Source organism: Marmota flaviventris, chromosome 6 (assembly GCF_047511675.1).
Source record: "Marmota flaviventris isolate mMarFla1 chromosome 6, mMarFla1.hap1, whole genome shotgun sequence".
Lineage (NCBI taxonomy): Eukaryota > Metazoa > Chordata > Mammalia > Rodentia > Sciuridae > Marmota > Marmota flaviventris.
Genome location: NC_092503.1, coordinates 109758387 through 109777344, shown reverse-complemented (window position 1 = coordinate 109777344; position 18958 = coordinate 109758387). Strand labels below are relative to the sequence as shown.

The following is an 18958-nucleotide window of genomic DNA, read 5'->3' as shown; positions in this document are numbered from 1 at the left end:
ATCATCCAGTCACAGCAATTATAGACAGCTTAACTTAATTATCATCATCTTAATGACTCACCTTGCAACCATTACTTCTGGCAAAATGCCAGGGGCCATTCCGACTTGGCTGTGGCTCTCAGCACTGGCAGATGAAAAGTTCCACTGACAGCTTTGGGTGAGACCTGGGTATATGTGTGTTGGTGAGATGAAGTCACAGAGAAAGGCCAGATGGGAAAAGCATGTGCGTGTCATGGCAGTTCAGCTTTTCTTCTCTGCAGGTACCAAGAAGTTGAACCTTTAGATGTGAATGTCCCATTCACTGCACTACTTTAGATTCTTTGGTAAATAAACACATGTGTGTGTTCATTTTTTTATATTCAATAGCTAACGATTAATATGAACAATCTGCACATGATTATTTACAAGTAAATCCTTAGAGTAACAACTTTACAAGTAAGTCCTTAGAGTAACATAAGATAATCTAATTTCAATTCCTGGAAAAATAAAAACAGAAGGGAAAATTTTGTTATACAGCTATTGGCACATAAAGTCCAAATCAGCTACATGTAATTTCAAGACTTTTTTTCACAGTCTCTGACATTCTGAGTTTTCAAAATATTAATACATTAGGGTTTATCTTACTCCATTTTGGGTTCCTATACAGAATGCCTGCAGCTGGGCTAAGTACAAAGACAAGAGCTTTATTTTACTCACAGTTCCAGAGGCTGAAAGTCCAAAGTTGAGTAGTCCCACCTGATTGGCTTTTAGTAGGCCTTCTGGCTACATAATAACATAGCAGAGGGCATCATATGTCAAGAGTTCACATGGCCAGAGATGAAACAAGAGATCAGGGAGGGGCCAGCATATGCTTTTCTGTAACAACCTGCTTTCATGGGAACTAATCCACCCTGCAAGACCTAGCCAGCTTTAGCCTTTGAGCATGGACAGCCACACCCTGCAACACCTCCTATGAAGCCTCAGCTCTTGAAGGTCCCATTACTTTTCAATTCCATCGTGTAAGGGACTAACCCTCCGGCACATGAATTTTTAGTGGACAAGCCATATTTCAACCATAGCAGGTGTTAAATTTCTAAAATTCCACAAAGCATTTATGAATATTCTCTAGGATTCCACTAATTGTCCACACTTCTAACATGAGGAATTTGGTTTGATTAGACTGTTTCCTTTGGCCCCTATGTATTTGACTTTCAAAAGCTAGATAGGTGAAAGCATTGCTTTTAGAACTTGACTTTGTATTTTTGAGTTAGAATCCCTGAAGATCATGTAGCAGCCTAGAGATGCTTTTCTTTTCTGGCTGGAACATCGAGAGAGAGAGTAGCTTGATATATAAATATCTTCACTCAGGACTGAGCAATGTGCCAGATGAGGGATAGTACAATTTTTAGGGGGGTCTATAGTCTAAGTTCCCAGTGAACTCTAGGAAAGGAAAAGGGAATCCATTGAGATGACTGGTGTCCTTCCAATAATAGGGAGTTCTAGAAAGAACTATGGCCTGATGCCACCCTGAGGAGCAGAGAGGCCACTGCTGCTTTGAGATCTAACACTGAGACTCCTAAACCTGGATTTTGTAAGACTACTTCAATGAAAAGCAAGCATTTCTAGGTTTTGCATGAAGGAGTACAGCTTCATATCAAATAAGCAGCCAAATATTACAACACCTTGTTTTCTGAGGAAATGTGTCTGCCTCCACCAAATGTAGAGAAGGTACAGGGACAGCTGATGGAACTAAGCTCCCAGTGGAAGAAGTAAGTGTGGGGATGATCACCTGGTTACAAATATGCCTTTTTGGCTGGGCACAGCATGGGCATGAAGTAAAAATGGAGAGTTCTGTTAAAAAAGAGGATAGACTAGATACCCTAGATACTTAGATAAATTAGATACCCTAGACACAGATAATACTAGCAATTCTTCATCTGAAATTCAAACTGAACCGAGAGTTCTGTATTTCTGTTTGCCATTTGTGGCAAGGCATAGGGAGGTGGTAGAAATAGATGCATTTGGAGGACGTAGTGGGGGGGGGAAGTGGTAAGACTGGAGGATGGCTTGGCTTCAGGAGGGAAAGAGGTATGGCAGGAGGAAAAGTGGCCATTGGGGGATGGTGGTGCTGTTTCCAGGGCCACCTCTAGCTCATGTGGCATCTTTACATAGCTTGAGAAAGACATGCTTCCAAAAGAAACAGCTGGTAAATATGCACCTGGGTGAGCTGTGTGCAAGCTGGATTTCAGCCCCTATTTGCTCATTGTGCAGTGAACTTTTTGTACAACCAAACGTGGTCACCCTGTGCTCTTCCCTGAAATAAGGAATGCTGGGGAAGAACAGGTTTTCTGGGAGAAGGTCAGCATTGGGCGAGTTGATTTTGAGGGGCCTGTGACACACACAAGTGGAACTGCCCAAGTTGTAGTTAGGCATATAAATTGGGGTCTGGATATATGCATGGGAAAAACAAACACTTCTGTGAAAACTGTACCATGTGGATTTGGGGTCTAGATATTCATTACCCAATTAGAATGTTGATCCCAAACTGAGCAATGAGCTCAAATTGACCTTTGAACCTTAGAGACGTGAGGAAAAGTAAATTCTCTTTGGGAGCACTTCTCCACTTCAGGGCACAGGGGATCCCTAGAAATGAGACCCACTTAAAGCTGGTGTGGTGGCACATGCCTGTAATCCCAGTGGCTCTGGAGGCTGAGAAAGGAGCCAGTCTCAGCAACAGTGAGGTGCTAAGCAACTCAGTGAGATCCTGTCTCCAAATAAAATACAAAATAGGATTGAGGATGTGGCTCAGTGGTTGAGATCCCATGAGTTCAATCCCTAGTACCAAAAAGAAAAAAAAAAGATGTGAAAAAATTACAAATTATAATTGGACCCACCATAAGGGAAGAGTCAACAGATGAAACTCAAGCCAGTTTAGGTGATTAACCATGTTGAGCAATATGATACAAATTACCAGGATCATGGTGCACAAAATCCCATTTTGTAGTAACCTGACACCCAGGGGTTAGCTTTTTCCAGTGTTGGCTAATTGACATTAGAGGGAGGTTTAGGGATGGTAATCTGAGACTTGGGTGGGGCTAGAGGACCTGTCTTTTGAAATTGTGTTTGCCAGGCAGGACAGATTTTTAAATTGTATGTTTACTTGGGGGACATGAGGAAGATTTCAGGGGTGACTGACCCTGCCCCCCAACTGTGCTTGGTGTTACCTTGACTATTGCTTCTAATTTTAGTTCTTTCCTTCGTAGAATCTTTGGTGGTATAAGAAAAAAATGGACGAGAGGGAAACTAGAATTTTTCATGTTTTCCTTAGTTAAGTAAATGTCAACCCATTCAGAACCAGCTCTCCAGAAAATGATGAGGGGTGGGGGAGTAGGGGACAATGCAGCCTAAAAAAATCCCTTTATAAGTTGGATGGCTCATCCAACTGCTTTTTCTTGAGCCAGAATTTCCCAAATGGTGTTTCTTTTTTTTTTTAAAGAGAGAGAGAGAGAGAATTTTAATATTTATTTTTTAGTTATGGGCGGACACAACATCTTTGTTTGTATGTGGTGCTGAGGATCGAACCTGGGCTGCACGCATGCCAGGCGAGCGCGCTACCGCTTGAGCCACATCCCTAGCCCCTAAATGGTGTTTCTTGCATGCCTGGGTATGAGAAAGAAAGGTTTGTAAGGTCAGATTAGTTTGGACGTGCTTTATTTAAAAAAAAAAAAAGGAGTGTATTAGCTTTTTAGGGCTGCCATAACAAAGTACTACAAACTGAGTGGTTTAAAATAAGAGAAATTTATTCTCTCATAATTCCGGAGGCTAAGAGTGTAAAATTAAGATGTCAGCAGGGTTGGTTCCTTCTTGGAGGCTCAGGGAAAGGATGTAACCCATGCCTCTCTCTTAGTCTCTGGTGGTTGAACATATCTATTTGAGAAAACAAGTCAACCCACAATAGGGTCTAGGGAAAAAATCTCAAAAATCGAATCAGATGTATTTTACAATTTCTTACAGGTTTTACTTTTTGTGATTCTACAAGAGGGAAGGCAGCATGATGCTTTTCTGAAACTCAAGTAATCTGAAAAACATGTTTATGTTTATGGAGTTATCTCATGTGACTAGTGTTCTGAGGGACATTTCGGAAACAGTATCTTGGGTGAGTGAGGAAAAAGTACAGTAGTTTCTCATTAAACCTGTTAAGATGCGGTCACTCATTTTTGCTATGTGGCCTAATGACTATAGTCTGGCTGCCTGATGGCAGTTGCTTCTTTTGGCTGTCCTGCCTTGGGGTGGAGATGGAATCTTTGTGGGAGCTCTCATTCTCATGGTGAGTCTGGGGTGATATGGTAGAGGAGACAGGCCAATTCAGGCCATCCTGGGAAGACCACATATTCATTTTTCTGGAGTTTATGGCTATGGGGCTGTGGTTTCAGATAGCCCAGAACTTTCATGATGTTGCATTTTCTGAACCTTGAAAGGGGACATAGTATCTGCACACTCAAAAATGTTTTGGAGGATAAATGACAGGGCTGCTCTGTTTGGATGGGTTGGTTATGTGATACATGCTTCTAGAGGCCCTGTTCACAGTATACACGTGGTAGATCTAAATTTCTTAAAGTAGAGTGGTCTGTTTTCAAAACATCTCCATTTTGTGACAACTTTTTTTTTTTTTCCCCAGCAAGTGACATTAAAGTGTCTTGAGGAAGAGGCACCCTTTTCTAGTTGGCAGGAAAGTGGCAATGGTATAGTTAGTGGTCCTAAGTGTGAAGAAGAAGCCATGGTGGACTCTTGGAATGTTAGATATGAATGGGCCAGAGAAAGGACTGGTTAGGACTCTAGCTTACAAGTAACAGAAACCCAGTTTCGACTGGCTAAAACCAAAAGGGGAACAAATTAATTATCAGAACACAAGGATAAGGATGTAGCTGGGACTCTGGAACATACAGATCCAGGGACTCTTAACAAGGCTGGGTCCTCTTCAGTCTCTCTACACCTTTCTTCTGCTCCTTTCCATATATCTGTGACCTGCTTTCTTCCTATCTTAGTCTCCATAGTCCAAAACACTGGTAGATAATTCCTGGGTGTTCTAGGTTAGAGGGTGTCCTAGCTCTTCTTTCCCTTCAGCTACCATTGCATCAATAAACTTTAGATAAAAATTATCATAAACCTAAAACCCCTAAATTTCCAGCTCTTGTAGAAGAGGAAAATGGAGAAAGAAATATAAAGAGAAAGCCACTATATAAATACTCAGAGCTGTTTCTTGATTCACTAACTAAATATTTTCATAGCTTTCAGGGCTGGTGCCAAAAAGATGTTCTGAAACAGTGAAGAAGACTGTGTTATTGGGAGTTAGGATGGCAGAGAGCTTGACAATCTCTACTTCATTGGGTTTTGGTTATATTTCAATCTGTGCCTCCCCCCCCCCCCCCGCCAATTTGTGAAGTAGGTATTCTTAGCTCCACTTTTCAGATGAGGACGCTGAAAAGAGCCAAGACTCCAACTTAACCAGAGTTCGTCTAACGCCAGAGCTTATCAAAAGCAACTCTTATTAATCAACACAGACTGATGAATGATGAATGAAAAGCTCTGATGGGACATGTCTGTTGATTTCTGGGATAACCACGGATCTCCTAGAGGTGGGACGGGGTGAGTAGCGTTGCCCTCCTTGCAATAATCACTGCCACTTTTTTTGTGCAGTTATGTATTAGGTAACTGTGCCAGGTTTATGATCTCATTTAATCCTTAGGATAATCGTATGAGATTGATTCCATCATTATCTCTATTTTTACGGGTTAGAACACTGAGCCTTTTCCCGAGCATTCTGTGAATAAATTCCTAGTAGCGAAATGCTTAATATAGTGCTACATTAATAAATTAACAAAGCTCTCTGCGGACCAACTGGGTTGAAACCCGTCTCCTGACATTTCCACCCCCGCCACTGGGTGACGTCACGACCAACGCGACCTCTGTGTTCCTAGCCAAGTTCCACCTTTGCTATCTCGCGAGAAACCTGGTTTCTTCCGACCCCGTCTTGGACATGCGCGCGGCGCAGGGTGCTTCGGCTGCCGCAGTTTGATGGTTTTATGTCAGTCTTGTTACCCTGAAGGTTTCACAGAGCTCTTCTTTCCCTTCAGCTACCGACATCTCGCGAGATCGGCTAGTCGGCCCGCCCTCCTGCGCCTGCGCAGTTCTCTTCAAAGCAGAAGGTCGCGTTTGGAGGAAGTGGCGGCTTTGGGTCTCGTGACCGAGTCGCCGTTACTACTTTTCGGAAGCTCCTCTCGGCCGCTTGCCGGGACACTCTGCCGCCAAGATGCCACGAATTATGATCAAAGGGGGCGTGTGGAGGAACACCGAGGTGGGTCTCCTTTTCCCGCCGGTCGCTGCCCTCCGCCCCCTCCGACAGCTGTGCGCACGCGCGCGGAGGTTTGGGAGGCGAGGAGGATGCCCTGCGGGGTCTGCGCGGGGCCTCAGCGCGAGAGCGGACGCTCGGGGCCTTTACCTTGTCTGGCGGTGTGTTATCTTAGCGCCTCCAGGACAGGGATCGCGATTTAACCACCTGGCGCTAAGCTCTGAGCTCACTGCGAGGCATCTGTTGGGCCCTTAGTGAATGTTTGTTGAATTGAGGGCGCGCCCCCTTCCTCCTTTGGAGGAACTCTAGCGGGGGAAATGGGACGTCAGCGAGAGTTGATTTCTGGGGCAACACCCTCTCAGTCCGTGCAACCTCTCCGTCTCTGGGACTCAAAAATAAAGCAGTTGCTGTGGCCACAACTTTGGTTTTCATTGACTCCCTTGCACTGGGAAAGAAACTTGAGTGCCAGGTTCGAAGAGCCCGTTTATGCACTCATCGCTTTGCTTATCTGTTATCGAGGCATAACCTGTCTGTCCTCTCGACAGATCCCAAGGTCTCGTTCTTTCTTAACTTCCTGTTATTCTTGCCTTTGCCTGGATAGAAGCCAGACAGAACAAACTGCCTACCACAGTTTTTACTTTCAAAAAACGGTAGTGGATAATGCCCTGGGTGAGCCCAAGGGCAGTAGAACTGGAGTAAAATGGAAATTAAGTTTTAGTGCAGGTTGCATTCAGACTGCACTGAATTTACTAGTTCCCAGAATGCATCTTCAGGCACTCTGTTTACCTCCTGTGCCTTCTCGGAATGTGTTTTTACTGCTTGGCATCCTCCTGACCATCCTTCAAACCAAGTTCAGAAACACATCTTGAATCTTTGCTCATCCACCCTGTAAAAGTTAGTTGCATCCCCAGGAGTCTTGGGTACCTCTTTTGTCCATTTATTATAGTTTGTTTTGTTCTTTTGCAAGCATCATATCTTTCTATGCGATGATGTATAAGTTTCTTACCTCTTACCACCTCCGTTTCCTCTTTTTTTTTTTTTTAAAGAAGATAATTTCTACTGCTCTTGAGGATTAAATGGGTTAAGACGTTGGGAGTATTTACAACAGAATCAGCACATAGTAGTCTTTCAGTAAGTGCTAGTTGTTGGCTTCCCTCACCAGACAGCATTGCAAAAGGACCAGGTCTTGGTAGACTTAGGACCTAGGATAGTGGCCAACATGAAGTAGGTTGTTTGGCAGATGTTTGGGAATGACTAGTAGGGTGGATGGATACCTGCTTATATATTTGATTGAAGATGTGCTGAAGTATAGCAGTACTTCAACAACCTTACAGATAAATGCAGTGATAATTTATTCAGCTTGTGGTTAGGGAATCATACTGTTTAAATTGGAGAAGAGATTACTTTTTTTTTTTTAAAGATATATGTATTTTTTTAGTTGTAGGTGGACACAATATCTTTATTTTATTTTTATGTGGTGCTGAGGATCAAACCCAGTGCCTCATGCGTGTTAGGCTTGCACTTTACCACTGAGCCACAGCCCTAGGCCCCCCACCCCCAAGAGATTACTTCTAAGGGAGAGACACTTATACAGAATCAATTAACAGCACAATTTCTATGCAGTGTCAAAGCCCTACAATCTTTTTTTTTTTAAATTTTTTAAAAAATTTTTTAGTTGTAGATGGACATAATACCTTTATTTCTTATTTTTACGTGGTTCTGGGGATCGAACCCAGTGCCTCACGCATGCTAGGCAAGTGCTGTACCACTGAGCCACAATCCTGGCCCAAAGCCCTGTAATCTTTTAAAAACTCTTCTGATAATGGGAGGGGAAATGAAGTACAGAGATTCAAATACAAGACATGTAGCTCAAGTTTGACGTGGAAAAATCCCCAGAGTAAAATATCCCAAGTGCATTAATCTGTGGCTTCATCATCCCTGGTGTCTGCGTCTTAGCTTCCCAGGCTGTCCAGGGATTGGTGCACTCTATGTTGTATTGGGTGCCTTGGTAAAATAGTATTTAGAGACTACTATTGTATGTTTGTATTGGGTGAGCTGACTGGTGGGGTTGGAGAGAAATATTTAGTTTTTAGGTTGGACTTGAGATGTGAATTCTTGAGTCATTGTGCATGTTAAGGGACTGGAGAGGCAGTGCTGTGCATGACCAGAGTCCCAGGTTGTTTCTTTATTTTATTTATTTATATGCAGTGTTGAGAATCAAACCCAGTGCCTCACACATGCTAGGCAAGTGCTCTACCACTGAGCCACAACTCCAGTCCCCCAAGTTATTCTTGAGCTGTAGATGTGTCTTGTTTGATTCTCTTTTCCCCAATACACAGATCTGTTTCAAGGTAGGTATTTAGGAAATGCTTCTTGAATGATTGTATAAATGAATGAACTAAATCTTTTTGAAGGGAAAGAGCTACAATGGAGAATACTTTTGCTAATCTCTGTCAGGAAGTAGTGTTGCTGAAAGTGGGCTGTTCCTATTTCCAGTTTGTTGAGGAATTTCTTCTTAGTTTTTAAATTTTATTTTATTCTTGCTTGCTGTTATTTTTGTACTTTATTTCCGCCCCAATATTGAGGATGGAACCTAGGTGTGCTTTTTTTTCCTGAACTACATCCCCAGCCTGTTTCTAAAATTTTGAGACAGGGTTTTGCTAAGTTGTCAAGGCTTGCCTTGAACTTGTGATCCTATTGCCTCAGCCTCCAGAGTTGCTGGGGTTATAGGCGAGAGCCAACACCCTGTCCCCCTTTTACCTTTATTTTTTATAACCTGAGGTTCCTCTCCCCCTCAATCAAGAGTTAATTTAAATGTTGTCTTTTCTCATTTTGGATTTTGTGATTGAATGTACTCTCTCTGACAATTCTTTTAGGATGAAATTCTGAAAGCAGCAGTAATGAAATATGGGAAAAACCAGTGGTCTAGGATTGCCTCATTGCTGCATAGAAAATCAGCAAAGCAGTGCAAAGCCAGATGGTATGTACCAGTTAGAGAATGGAAAACAAAAAGTGACCTTAATTATGATGAGACGAATATACAGTTCTTTGAATCATCTCGAAGATGGCATCAGGATATAGAATGGGAAATGGGATTTTGAGCTTAACTGCTACTTGCTTCCTAGGCAAGACTTTTTTTCTATTTCCTTTACCTTGCCCCTGTTTTCTTCCAGTTAGGGATAAAAATACTTGAAAGTAACTGATGGAGATCAAAGCTCCATTTTTAAATGTGTTAATGTGTTTGAGAGCACTTTGTGAAGCATAAAATCTTAAGGACAGATGGTCCCCAGCTTATAAATGGATTGTGTCCTAAAAGTTTATAAATTGGTTGCTTTAAGAATTATTTTCACAAAGAAATAAAAAAAATGACATATAATGGTTAATTTTCTGAGCAAACTTACAATAATTGAGTTTTCTCATAACAGAATTGAAATATTATATATTTCTACACTAAAATACAATGTAGGCCAATACTATATCTATGGTGTTACCTTTTAAATTGCAGGGAGGTGGCTGCATTAAATTGTTTATATTTGTTCTTGGTATGAGTGATATGATCCCAGACTCTACACATCCGATCCCAGGAAGAAACTTTGGTTGTACGAAGTGATTTAATTTCCTAGGCATTTGGATATAAGAAAGGATCAGAAGGTAGAAATTTGACTGCAGAGGTAGATGGTTCTTAGGAGGAAGGAGTGGTTTGGGTTTCTGTTTCTCTTAGTGGCACTAAGTTCTTGCTCTAGAGGTTGTGAGGACTTATGTCTTACTTGCCAGCCTCTCATCTAGCGAAGTACTAGATGCAAAAGGTGGGTTGAGTGGATATTAGAAAAGACAGAGGATGTCATAATATTTTATTTAGACTTAAAAGCATACCAGGCAAATGAAACAGCAGTTAGTGGGTATAATGAAATGCTTAAAGAAATAAGCCAACATTTTGTGAGAAAGCATGGGGAAGTATTATGAAAACTAGAAACACTAAAAAAATGAGGTAGTATTGTCTTTTTCCAAATAATTTCAAAATCTCTAGTAAAAAAAATAAATAAAAACAAGTGAATTGAAAAAGAAGGCATATGATCATGTTTCAGTCAAATTACCTTTTTAAAAATTTATTTATTTATTTATTTATTGGTTTTCGGTGGACACAACATCTTTATTTTTATGTGGTGCTGAGGATCGAACCCAGCGCACCGCGCATGCCAGGCTAGCGCGCTACTGCTTGAGCCACATCCCCAGCCCCAAATTACCTTTTTAAAGTATTACGAATCTTACATAATTATAATACAGTAGAATGTAGTAAGATGGAGAATATTAAATGGCATAAGTTTACTACACAGTGAATAGTCTCTTGTCAAAAAATGCAGCTTTAGTAATTGAAGGTTGAAAGCATGTTTTTCAAATAGTAGAAGTCAGTGTATCTAGTGTGGAAATTAGATATTTATAGTAGGTGATTAATGTATAAAATACTATCTTTTTAATAGGTATGAATGGCTGGATCCAAGCATTAAGAAAACAGAATGGTCCAGAGAAGAAGAGGAAAAACTCTTGCACTTGGCTAAGTTGATGCCAACTCAGTGGAGGACTATTGCTCCAATAATTGGAAGAACAGCAGCCCAGTGCTTGGAACACTATGAATTTCTCCTGTAAGCGAAAATTCAAAATCAGTTAAAATATGTGTATATGTTAATAAGACTGAACAAACTTTTAGCATTTCCTGTCTTTTAAGTTTTAATTATAGATGTGACTGAAATCAGGAGAGAGAAAGCTGTTGGGCTCTATATTTCAGATGTCATGTGGTTGATTAAAACTATGTCTTTTAGTGTACACTTTTTATTTAAAAGAATAAAAGTATACAGGTCATACATGTTCATAATAGAAAATTTTGGGAAAAAATAATAGCAAAAGAACAAATGAAAGTCACCCATAATCATACTGCTGAGAATGAACTATTAGAGCATTTGTGTTTTTGTTGGTGTTTGTGTTTGTATGGCTGCACTGTGTGCAATTAAGGGGCTGCTTAGATCCTGTTTTATAGTGAATTAAAGCACTCTCTGAAATTAGAGAATTTTAATACTATTTATTTCAGATGAAGCAGTGACAAAATTGCTTTATTAATGCTCATTTATTGAGCATTTTGAGATTGCTGGAATGTACCCAACTACTACATACATCTGTAAAGCTGTTTATTTTTTGGTGGTGGGGAAGGAGAACCAAGTGGTATGATAACTCTGAGTAACTCATCCGAGCTTTTTTTTAGGGACAAAACTGCCCAAAGAGACAATGAAGAGGAAACAACAGATGATCCACGAAAACTTAAACCTGGAGAAATAGATCCAAATCCAGAAACAAAACCAGCACGGCCTGATCCAATTGATATGGATGAGGGTGAGTGTATGCCTGTGAGACATTAGTTTCTTTCATTAACTATAGACTCCTCAGGCCTCTTAAACTTTTAAAATTCCTTTCTGAACTTTTGTGACTTTTCAGAATTCTATTATTAGTTGTTATTGTAAATAACAACTAATAATAGAATTATTATTCTATCTCTAGTCTGTTCTATTATAGAATAGTTGTTCTTTTGGATAGTTCCTTTTGTCTTCCATTTTTTCAGTTCATTTAATATCTTAAGCAGTGTAACCAAACTGTGCAGATTCCCAAAAGTATGAGGTTCTATTTCTCATTCTTTTATCCAATAGGTCAGGATATTGGACCTCAGTTCTTCTTTGTCTTTAGACAGATCATTTAATCTCTGTGAGAAGGCAATACTATAAGACTGTGATGGAGATTTTTTGTTGATTTTGTGAGACGTTGAACCAAGAATCAGAGGAATTGGACTTAGATCCACGTCTGCTGCTTATTAACTATTTAACCTAATGTCCTGTAAAGTTGGAATTGCTCAAGGAGGGTAAATAGGTGACTGAGGTCACATAGCTAGCAAGTGTTGAACCTGGTTTTAAACCTAGATTCTCCTTTATGCTACACTGTATTTATGTTTTTTTTTTTTTCTTATTTTAAGCACTAGGGTATATCTTACATACCTTGCTTGGAAAGAATCTTAGTTGTTCTCTTTGTTTTTGCAGATGAACTTGAGATGCTTTCTGAAGCTAGAGCCCGCCTGGCTAATACTCAGGGAAAGAAGGCCAAGAGGAAAGCAAGAGAGAAACAATTGGAAGAAGCAAGGTGTGGTTTTCTCAGTTCATTTTCAATAAATGGTCTGTTCGTTCTTAAGCCCATTAAAATTGGATTATTTATCAGTGCTGTTTAGTGAATAATAATCTTACTTGTCCTTTTTCTATATTGCTTCTTTATTACTCTTAAAAAACTTGCTATTTCCCCCAACAACCATTTTAGAGTAATTACAGAAAAACTATATGTGTTTAAAAAATTTTGAAGACATGACGGAAGCAATGCACAGTTAACCTAGTATTTGATCTGTTAGTATACCAAAGCTTCATCTGTTACAGCATCTTGGAGTCAAGTGACTGGAGGACACAGATGACTAACTTTTTCATGACTGCCAGTTGTTTTTTCTTCTTAGTAGGGCACTGACTATGAAATAAGAATCTTGGCTGAGCATGGAGTACATGAGCCTTGAACCAAATTTTAGGCTTTTGTAGAAATCTTTGTTAAATAATTAGTGATTATTAGCTAAATTATGGAATCAACCCAGATGCCCACAATAGATGAAATGATTAAGAAATTGTGGCATATTTACAAGGGAGTTATATGCAGCCATAAAACAGAATGAAATTATGGCATTTGTTGGTAAATGGATGGAAATGGAGAATATCATGCTAAGTGAAATTAGCCAAACTCAGAAAATCAAAGGTCGAATGTTTTCTCATATGTAGAAGCTAGAGTAAAATAAAGAAAAGGGGGAGGGAGGGATAGGATAATGTAAAGGACCAGTCAAATATAAGTTAAAGAAAGAGTAGAGAAAGGAGAATGGGAGTGGCAAGAGAAAAGGAAGAGAGAAAAGCAGGGGTCAGGGGATAATGAACTGAAATCAATTTCCATGCACGTTCGAGATTGCTGGAATGTACCCAACTACTACATACATCTGTAAAGCTGTAATTTTAAAAAATGAGTGAATATATCTTAGGCATTGTCTTTTACTCAGGATTTTGTCCCACTTTCTTCTGTTTGCTTTTTGTTGGTAAATCTGTAATTAATATTTTTCATGGCCCAGAAACCAAGATGAAGTTGATAGACCATCTGGACTGTATAACAGCTTATTAACTTTTGGGATTCGGGCATTGGAGTAACTCCCTAGCCTTCACAGTGCCTTTTGTGGTCCTCAAGCTAGCCAGGAAGTACTTCCTGACATGATGAATATCATTGTGTTGATGGTTTCATCAGTAATGGCTTTGAAGTGCCATATGCTGAGATAGAGTATTATTTCATTCCTGAGGATGCTATGCTATTGGCATAGCTGGCCAGTCACTAGTTTAGTATAATTAACTTTTGATGGGAATATGACTGGCTTGGGATAGTGAACACAAACCCAGAGAGTAGTTAAATTTTCTATTAGGTCTCAGTCACTGGGATAGAACCCAGTGTAAGTGCTCTACCACTTTCTATGCTTTATACTTTTTAGGGTTAAGAATGTAAAGTTGAAAAAAATTACTTTTCCATTTTTGTTTGGAAGAATTGTTTGGAAGATTTTTCGGAGACCCAATTTTTAGAGCCTATTAGCCATGTGGGTGGGCAAGGGTTATAGCAGATGCACATGTGAAAAATCAAAGTTTGGCTAACATCGATTGCTTTCAATATATTTTTGCAGATTTTAACTCTACAATTTCTTGTAGATTTTCTTGTAGAATCAACATATTTTTCTAAGTTGTGTTGTACATACAGGTTGGATTGGCTTGTATGCAAAGTGCTGCAGGACTATTTAAATGTTAAATTACAAGTCTATCTTATAACTTAAAAGCGTTTTTATTGATTGTGAAAGTAATATGCTTTTAATTCCAGTAGCTGTTAATATTTATATTTTGAGGACATGACTGGTATAATATGCATTTGCTATAAGGATTTGTGATATTCAATTAACAATATGTGGTAAAGGTTTTCTAATGTGATTTGAAGTCTTTGTTTCCATTATTTAAAGAACAAGATTAATATTTGGAATATATTCTTCCAAAACTTTCTCTCAATATAGATGTATTTTTATGTGTACATTAACCCATCTACATTTATACATATGAGAGGTCAGCTGTTAATCTTATTTGGTTCTCTTGTAACTGTTTTTTTTTTTTTAAATAAAGTGCAAACTTTTATTATTTTTTTATTTTTATTTTTTTGTGGTGCTGGGATTGAACCCAGAACCTTGTGCATGTGAGGCAAGCACTCTACCAACTGAACCATGTTCCCAGTCCTGTAACTGTTTCTTTGTAATATGTTTATCATATTTTTTTCTTGGAAATTGGACATTTATTTTAGTTGATATATTGTAGCAATTCTGGGTACTGCCCCTTCCTACCTCTATTTATTGTTAGTTGCTTGCTTATTTGTTTGGTGAACCAACTTCATTATTTTAGTGGTCTGTTCTCTGCTTCCTTCCCTCCTGGCAAGAAATATGGTCTCTGATGCTGCTTCTTAGGGAGGGGCAATCTTGGATATGCCCATGTTTTCAGGGATGGCATGTTTTGGGCAGGGATCTCTTTGACATCTCTTTCCCTGACTATACCTAGCTGTGTGCGTATTGTTTTTAGCAGTGTCCTAGGTATAAATTGTTCCACAGCCTGATCCAGGCCAGTTTGGGCTCCTTTGAACGGATAGTACCTGGAATCAGTGTTGAAGATTTGTGCTGACTCCAGGAGGGTTCCTTACAGCTTTCTCTTTCAGTTTCTCTCTGGCCAACTAGTGGGCCTATAGTTGTGCCTATATCTCCAGTGAATTTGTTAGTTTCTTTTTTTAAAAAAAACATTTTTTTGGTTGTAGATGGACACAATACTTTTATTTTGTTTATATAGTTTTTTTCTTTTTTTAATGTGGTGCTGGATAGAACCCAGTGCAAGTGCTCAACTACTGAGCCATGACCCCAGCCCAAATTTGTTAGTTTACTAATTGCCATTTACCACAATTGCCGCTGTTTTTGAGAGTGTCCTTAGACTGGAACTTCTCTATACTCTACAGATGAAGTCATTTCCTTTGGAAGGAGATTTGAAACTCTTCTGTTCTGTGACCTGCTTCTTTGCCAGGGCTCTGACAATGCAAGTGTCTGAGTGACACTCCTGCTTTATGAACTGAGTGCTTGGTGGTCAGTGGGAGCATGATGTGATGTGTAGTAGCCCAGTTCTCCTTATGTTGTCTTTCTCAGAATAGAACACTCATCCCAGAAGCTGGGGCAAGTAGTAGTCTCAGCAATACTCTGCCCAAGGTGGCACTGTTTGGGTGAAACAGGGGAGCTCTACTTCTCAGTCATTCTTGATGGTATTCAGCTTCTGCAATTGGGTATCTGGTGGCAGGGTAAGAAATTCTGATGTCCTGCTTTTCCTGAAGTGAAAGCCCTAACACTGGGAGCTGGTAGGAAGAGGGAACCTTACATTCTTGGCTGTGTGGAATGATGTTTCTTTCTCCTTGAGCTGGAGGGGTAGGAGACAGTGGGTCTGTTTTCAGCTGCTATACTTTTATTTGCTTTTTTTTTTTTTTTTAAATATTTTTTTAGTTGTTGATGGACTTTATTTTATATATTTATATGTGGTGCTGAGAATCAAACCCAGTCCCTCACTCATGCTAGGCAAGTGCTCTACCACTGAGCCACAACCCCGGCCCCTTTTGTTTGCTTTCTTGCTGAGTTTAAGTAAATTTTCTTGAATTAATATTTATATTTTTGGCCATATTTCATTAAGATCCTTTCCAGAACTTTAATTGGTTATATTTTGTCATTGTTTTTCTTTTGTGGTGCTGGGGATTGAACCCAGGGCCTCACACATGCTGGGCAAGTGCCTTACCAGCCAGCCACATCTATAGCCCCAAGATTAGTTTGTTTTTGGTGGTACTAGGGATTGAACCTAGGACATTGAGCATGCTAGCCAAGTGCTATCCATTGAATTACATCCCCAGCTCTGGTTGTTTTTTTCATCAGTGCCTTTGGGGATAGGGATTTATGGAGTTCCTCATGCACTCACACTGGGAGTCACCTTTATATATACTGTTTTGTGACTTGTTTTCCTTCCTTTTAATATTTGGAGCAACTTTTCTTGTCATTAAATCATTAAAGTTATAGCATCATGGGAAAGTTCAAAGAAAAAAAGTTTTCTTTTTTAGATGGAATTCCACCTTCACTGACAATCATGGTTAAATTTTGGTGGACATCCTTCACATCATCCCCATATTCACTGATAGGTAATTTTTGCATGTTGCTCTTTAGTGTGTAAACAATTTTTACGCACTTAGGCCTCTTGACATGTCTGTTAGAGGAGATGTATGTCCTTTCTAAAGGTTACATAGATGGCTGTATTATAGGCATGTTACAGATTCATTTAATTAATTTCTTATTGATGGATGTTTAGATTGTGTCCAGTTATCTACTGTTACGAACAGTCTTCTCATTAAGTTCTTGCTCATGTTCTGATTTATTTCCTTAGGCTAGAGGCTGAGAAGTAAAATTGCTGGGTTAAAAAAATATGAAAAACCTTAGGCTTTTAATACATATTTCTAAATTTGTTTTGGAGAAAGCTGTCCCAGTTTATTTTCTCATTACCTTTTTGGGAGGCTTTCTACTTTTTATACCTTTCTCACTAAAATAAGTGGGATGGTATCAATTAGATATACAAATGGTGCCTATTAATTTGTGATTCTTTATCAAATAAAACTTTGTTATTTTCATTTGTTCTCCCCCATCCTTTGGAGCAGGTTTTTAAAAAACTTTGCATTGACATAATACTAATTGCAAATATTTTTCCTATAATTTGCTGTTGTAAAAATTAGATCTTAAATTTGTTGATCTTTTTCTTTGACTTTAATTTATATTGAGCAAGTACATTCTTATCCAGAGATAGGATACATAATTACATATAGTTTCTTCTGATTTTTCATGTTGCTTTATGTGCATACATGTGTGTGTACACCTTTAAATCAAAACTGGGATTTGTTTTGGTGAACAGTATGAGATGAAGGTTTACAATAAATATTTCTATCTCAAATAACCAGGTCGTTTTCTTAACTCTTTTGGATAATCCATCTTTGCTCCATGATACATGATTTTCAAGGTGATTTTGTATTCTTTTTCTTCAGGCGTCTTGCTGCCCTTCAAAAAAGAAGAGAACTTCGAGCAGCTGGCATAGAAATTCAGAAGAAAAGAAAAAAGAAGAGAGGAGTTGATTATAATGCTGAAATCCCATTTGAAAAAAAGCCTGCTCTTGGTTTTTATGATACTTCTGAGGAAAACTACCAGTCCCTTGATGCAGATTTTAGGAAATTAAGACAACAGGATCTTGATGGGGAGCTAAGATCGTAAGTTGCCTTTCTGATCTGGAAATAGAAAGGTATAATGGGAATTTTGTATTGTTATTGTCAGAGCCAAATTTTTATGATTTAGCACAATGTGGCCTGCTTATGCTGTTTTTATGTAATGTGTTCACCTTTCTGAGAAAACAAGTGTGAACCCTGTCTCTCATTTTGTTAGCACAGAATGCTGTGTGGTTGAATTATAGTGTTTGGTTCTTTGTGGATATGAACCCAGGGGTGAATATCACTGAGCTACACCCCCAGCCTGTTTTTCTTTTTTATTTTGAGACAGTGTCTCAGTAATTGATGAGGGTCTCACAAGTTGCTGAGGCTGGCTTTGAATTTGAGATTCTCTTGCTTCAGCCTCCTGTCTGTGGGATTATAGGTGTGCAGCACCACAACCAGGTCTTAGTTGACTATTTACTCACTAAATCACATCTTAACATTTAGGTACATTTGTGGACAAATCAGATGTTTTACTAATATCCTGAAAAAAATCTGTTAATATTTGGACTGGTATTTTTTTTTAAGTAAAAACTTTACCATGTTTTTATTAAAATGAAATTAAAGGAAAAAACTTACCAATGTTTTCCATTCTTAAGTTTCCCACTTGATGGGGATAAGTATGTATATTTATAAATGTTTATGTCTTAGAGTATAGAGGATTCATCTTTTTTTTTTTTTTTAAACTAAACTCTTTTTTTGGACACAATATCTTTATTTATTTATTTTTATGTGGTGCTGAGGTTTGAACCCTGTGCCTCATGTGTGTGAGGCAAGCACTCTACCACTGAGCTATAACCCCAGCCCCGTTTCACCTACTTTTAAGAGTTTTTTGTTTTTAACAGAGTTTTCTTAAATCTTAAATCTGCTTATTATAGGGAGAATATTTTATACTTGTCAAAGAAGTTTTTGTTTGCTTCTCTCTGTTTACTTTCCTTTTCTATTTACATGAATGGTTCCTAAGCAGATATCAGCCACTGTAAAATAGGATTTACTTGATTGTATATATTTCTCAAAACAGGACCTTGCTTTATGGGCCCTATGAATAAAGAGATTAAAGAGGAAAACTAATCGTTTGGAAGGAGTAGACTAGCTGGGGGGAAAAGAAAACAGGCAGAAGGAAAGATGGTATAGGAGCTTTGAAAGACTGCTTTGATCCTGGCTTTAGGCTTCTAA

The 18958-nt window shown here is 38.9% G+C and overlaps 2 protein-coding genes across 2 annotated transcripts in view; both read left to right on the top strand.

Moving 5' to 3' along the window:
• The window catches only part of Spats1 (spermatogenesis associated serine rich 1), a 42020-nt gene extending 35797 nt beyond the window's left edge, over positions 1–6223 (top strand). The window contains exon 8 of the mRNA XM_027950469.1: positions 6114–6223. Coding sequence (XP_027806270.1) covers positions 6114–6223 — 110 coding nt within the window. The remainder of the gene's footprint in view (positions 1–6113) is intronic.
• The window catches only part of Cdc5l (cell division cycle 5 like), a 47663-nt gene continuing 34864 nt past the window's right edge, over positions 6160–18958 (top strand). The window contains exons 1-6 of the mRNA XM_027950465.2: positions 6160–6334; positions 9205–9308; positions 10807–10968; positions 11583–11710; positions 12406–12505; positions 17567–17785. Coding sequence (XP_027806266.1) covers positions 6290–6334; positions 9205–9308; positions 10807–10968; positions 11583–11710; positions 12406–12505; positions 17567–17785 — 758 coding nt within the window. The 5' untranslated portion in view covers positions 6160–6289. The remainder of the gene's footprint in view (positions 6335–9204; positions 9309–10806; positions 10969–11582; positions 11711–12405; positions 12506–17566; positions 17786–18958) is intronic.